Source organism: Mizuhopecten yessoensis, unplaced genomic scaffold (assembly GCF_002113885.1).
Source record: "Mizuhopecten yessoensis strain PY_sf001 unplaced genomic scaffold, ASM211388v2 scaffold8463, whole genome shotgun sequence".
In the NCBI taxonomy this organism is placed as follows: domain Eukaryota; kingdom Metazoa; phylum Mollusca; class Bivalvia; order Pectinida; family Pectinidae; genus Mizuhopecten; species Mizuhopecten yessoensis.
In genome coordinates, this window is record NW_018407560.1 from 45779 (window position 1) to 50940 (window position 5162).

The 5162-nt window shown below is 41.0% G+C and overlaps 1 protein-coding gene across 2 annotated transcripts in view; it reads left to right on the forward strand.

Moving 5' to 3' along the window:
- LOC110456009 (sterile alpha and TIR motif-containing protein 1-like) overlaps positions 1–5162 on the forward strand; it is a 39680-nt gene that overhangs the window by 26291 nt on the left and 8227 nt on the right. The window contains exon 8 of one of the 2 annotated variants that reach the window (XM_021506520.1): positions 756–1035. The exons of the other annotated variant lie outside the window; for it this stretch is intronic. Coding sequence (XP_021362195.1) covers positions 756–1023 — 268 coding nt within the window. The 3' untranslated portion in view covers positions 1024–1035. Of the gene's footprint in view, positions 1–755; positions 1036–5162 lie in introns of those variants that run through there. 2 annotated transcript variants of the gene reach the window in all.

A 5162-nucleotide genomic window follows, 5' to 3' on the forward strand; every position in this document is an offset into this window, starting at 1 on the left:
TGAGCTCCTAGTGTTATCAGACATTGCCTCTGGTATGAGCTCATAGCGTTATCAGACATTGCCTCCGGTGTCAGCTCCTATTGTTATCAGACAATGCCTCTGGTGTGAGCTCCTAGTGTTATTAGACATTGTCTGGTGTGAGCTCCTAGTGTTATCAGACATTGCCTCTGGTGTGAGCTCCTAGTGTTATCAGACATTGTTTGGTGTGAGCTCCTTGTGTTATCAGACATTGCCTCAGATGTGATCTCTTAGTGTTATCAGACATTGCCACTGGTGTGATCTCTTAGTGTTATTGGACATTGTCTAAGGTGTGAGCTCCTATTGTAGTCAGACATTGCCTCTGGTGTGAGCTCCTAGTGTTATCAGACATTGTTCGATGTGACCTCCTATTGTTATCAGACAATGCCTCTGGTGTCAGCTCCTAGTGTTATCAGACAATGCCTCTGGTGTGAGCTCCTAGTGTTATTAGACATTGTCTGGTGTGAGCTCCTAGTGTTATCAGACATTGCCTCTGGTGTGAACAACAACTATAAATAGTCAGTTTTATTTGATCAACAACTATAAATAGTCAGTTTTACTTGAACGGTAACTATAAATAGTTAGGTCTACTTGATCGACAACTATAAATAATTGGTTCCACTTGATCAACAACTATAAATAGTTAGTTTACTTGAACGACAACTAAGAGTGTATGGTGTACGCGGCCTGACTTGTTTGGTGCGTGTGGACTAATGCTGTACCCGTTTCCTCTGTAGGTGGGTTCATGACTACCAAGAGGCCTGCATGTCTAAACTAGAGTCCTTCTTGAAGGGCCATGGACTCCCATCCTCCCCCAGTCAGGGTCCCTCCCAGCTTGGTTTAAGGATTGGGTTGGACAAGGAGGGTGCCAGGAGGGTTGTGGATGGTGCCAGTACGCCCTCCCTCAGCGAAAGTGGCACTGGTGGTGGTAATGGTGGTACCGGTAGACTCAGAAAAGCTTCAACCATGTTTAACGCTCTGCTGGACTACGTCGAGATTTACTAAGGATTTTTAATTTTGTACAGTGATTATTGGGAGGAAAAACTTTCTTGATTAATTCTCCAAATTCTCAACAATAGGGATTTAATTAGGAGCTTTGTGTGAAGATTTACAAAAAGACATCAAACTTGTCTTCAAAAGTGATACATGTAGTTTATTATGGATTCCATATACTTGCTGACTGTTGAGATTGATTTTGTATTCTGAAATTCTGCAAATGACTGCAGACATGTAGACTTTAGGTGTGTAAACAGTCCAGACTGCAGACATGTAGACTTTAGGTGTGTAAACAGTCCAGACTGCAGACATGTAGACTTTAGGTGTGTAAACAGTCCAGACTGCGGACGACTGTTACCTTTGATGTCTGTACTGTAGTATTGTAGGAACACGTTTTTGTAAACTTAAGGTTTTACCTAAGATGCAGAAAATATGCAACATAAGGAAATATTTATTAGCTTGGGATTTTTTTTTATTAACATTGCTGAATGTCCAGTGCTGGACTACTAACAAAGGACCTGACACTGAGAAATCGGGACACTGACATGTCCAGCATACCTAAATCTATTTAAGTTTACTTGTAGATAAAGCAAATTCTCTCAGAATCATAGGAAACCCACATGTCCGAGTGTTTATAAGGCTTTGTGATTGCCATTATTTTGTGGGTGCAAAATTTCACAATTTTTTTAATGAGAATTCATTCACAAGGTTTTCACTTCACAAATAAATTCTGTCTGACTATCTTCAATCACTAGCCTCTACCACTGGGTCACAGTGGCCGAGTGGTTAAGTCGCTGACTATCTTCAATCACTAGCCTCTACCACTGGGTCACAGGCTCAAAGCCTACATGGGGCAGTCACCAGGTACTGGCCGTACGTCGGTGGTTTTTCGCTGCATACTCCAGCTTTCCTCCATCACCACCAAAACCTGGCACGTCCTTACATGACCATAGCTGTTAATAGGACGTGAAGCAGAAACCAAACCAGACTTTAAACGTTTAGTTTTTGGTCGTCCTCAATTTAGAGTGTTGTGCCTTTTTATTTAAAATAATGTCACAACTGTCACTTCTAAACTTCAGGACCTATTTCAATTAAACTTTGTACATGCATTTAGAAAAATGATAACCAGGGTATTTTTAGAAATAATTAAGCAGAGTAATGCTACTTTATTCAGTTAAAATTTGATCAAACATCTTCAGTACAGTACCATAACAATTTGTATGTTCGGGTCTCTGTACTGAGAAACACTTAAATATGCAATTTAGTTTTCATTTGGACATTTAAATGAAAGTTTAGGGCCAGTCTAACACCAGTTTGTAATATTTTTTGACAGTTTAGATACACAACGTCATACAGGTGCAGTTATATTTTTCTTTTCACTTTGATAATTAAGAACATAAGTGTTTGGAACTGATAGAATTTGACGTTAAACCTAAGACTGTCAGACATTCAGCTCAATTCCTTATAACAGTAACTCTGTTGAATTGTTTTATCCCTCTATCCAAAAGATATAAAACATTTGTGAGATAATTGAATTTGAAAATTGATAGTCTTTCTGAAAATTTGTGAAATTTGATCCTAACATTAGCATCTGTACAGTTACAGTTCAAACCTGTTTACTTGATTTTGGAATAGTTGACTTACATTGCAGATAAATTTGTAATAGTTGACTTACATTGTAGAACACTTTGTAATAGTTGACTTACATTGTAGAACACTTTGTTGAATTGACATGTTGAAAAATGACTCAAAGTTATTTTTGGTTCCAACTAAAAGTAAGCAGACAGCTGATCTGCTGACTAGCTGTGACACTGACTAGCTGTGACACTGACTGGCTGTGACACTGACTAGCTGTGCCACTGACTGGCTGTGACATTGACTAGCTGTGACACTGACGACTAGCTGTGACACTGACTGGCTGATCTGCTGACAAGCTGTGACATTGACTGGCTGTGCCACTGACTGGCTGTGCCACTGACTAGTGGTGACACTGACTAGCTGTGACACTGACTAGCTGTGACACTGACTGGCTGTGACACTGACGACTAGCTGTGACACTGACAAGCTGTGACATTGACTGGCTGTGCCACTGACTGGCTGTGCCACTGACTAGTGGTGACACTGACTAGCTGTGACACTGACTGGCTGTGACACATTATAAATCTGTGCTCTAAGACTAAGTTAGTGGATCAAGCAGAAGGATAGGGGCTGAAATAATTAGTCTGCATGAAAGCTTGTAAGCCAAGTTTGATAGTGATGCATGATCCTACTAAACTCTTTAAGGTAGTCTATAGAACCGTTTTCCAACATTGGTGATATTGTCTATAGAACCGTGTTCTGACATTGGTGATATTGTCTATAGAACCGTGTTCCGACATTGGTGATATTGTCTATAGAACCGTGTGCCAACATTGGTGATATTGTCTACAGAACCGTGTTCCAACATTGGTGATATTTTCTATAGAACCGTGTTCCAACATTGGTGATATTGTCTATAGAACCATGTTCCAACATTGGTGATATTGTCTATAGAACCGTGTTCCAACATCGGTGAGGTGATATTGTCTATAGAACTGTGTGCCAACATTGGTGATATTGTCTATAGAACCGTGTTCCAACAGTGGCGATATTGTCTATAGAATTCCAACAGAGGTGATATTGTCTATAGAACCGTGTTCCAACATTGGTGATATTGTCTATAGAACCGTGTTCCAACATCGGTGATATTGTCTATAGAACTGTGTTCCAACATTGTAACATTATAAGGAGGATATGTATTGGTAATAATTGTGTCAAACAGCACTGACACACAGCGCTGAAACACAGCACTGACACACAGCACTGACACACACAGCACTGACATACACAGCACTGACACACACAGCACTCACACACAGCACTGACACACACAGCACTGACACACACAACACTGACACACAGCGCTGACACACAGCATTGACACACACAGCACTGACACACACAGCACTGACACACAGCACTGACACACACAGCACTGACACACACAGCACTGACACACACAGCACTGACACATACAGCACTGACACACAGTACTGAANAGCACTGACACACAGTGCTGACACACACAGCACTGACACACACAGCACTAACACACACAGCACTGACACACACAACACTGACACACACAACACTGACACACAACGCTGACACACAGCACTGACACACACAGCACTGACACACACAGCACTGACACACACAGCACTGACACACAGCACTGACACACACAGCACTGACACACACATCACTGACACACACAGCACTGATACACAGCACTGATACACAGCACTGACACACAGCACTGACACACACAGCACTGACACACACAGCACAGTTACCTATTATGTGCTGAAAATTTATAGAATTGTTGAATAGGGTGCTTTAATATACAATCAAAATGTCCACATGATGCTATCTATAGCCAAACAAAAAATTAAATGTTTTGAAAATAAATCAATTAATAATACAGGGTGGTTTGCAGATGTTTTCATCAACAATTTATTTTGTTATAGTCTCGTTTTATTGGTTATATGGAGGAGATATCCTGGCTTTAACATTGCTTGTTTAAAATTGACATCAAAGTTTGCACAGAAGTCACTTAAATCTAGGGTTTTAGAGTTAACACAGGTTTGTAGGCTCCAGGTAGCTAAAATGTTGACTGATCAAACAATTATATTTAGGTCACCTGAGACAAAGTCTCAAGTGACCTATAGCGATCGCCTTTTGTCCGTCGTCCGTCAGCCGTCGTCCGTCGTGCGTCCGTAAACAATTTACATCTTCTCCAAAACCCCAGAACGAATTTCAATGAAATTTTGCAGGGACCTTCCATGGACAAAGGTCAACAAAATTGGTTGCAGGTTTAGTCCCAAGCCCCCAGGGGCCTGAGGGGCGGGGCCAAAAAGGGTCGAATTGACTGAAATTTCAAAAATCTTCTTCTCAAGACCCAGATATGGTAGAATCAAATGCTCTTCATAGATGGAAGGGTCTTAAGGTGCTTTACCGAAATTGTGAATTTCATGACCCTGGGGTCTCACGTTTCCCCCTGGGGAGGGGGTAAACTTTACTATAGTTTATATAGGGAAATCACATTTTGGACCAACATTTGTTTAATT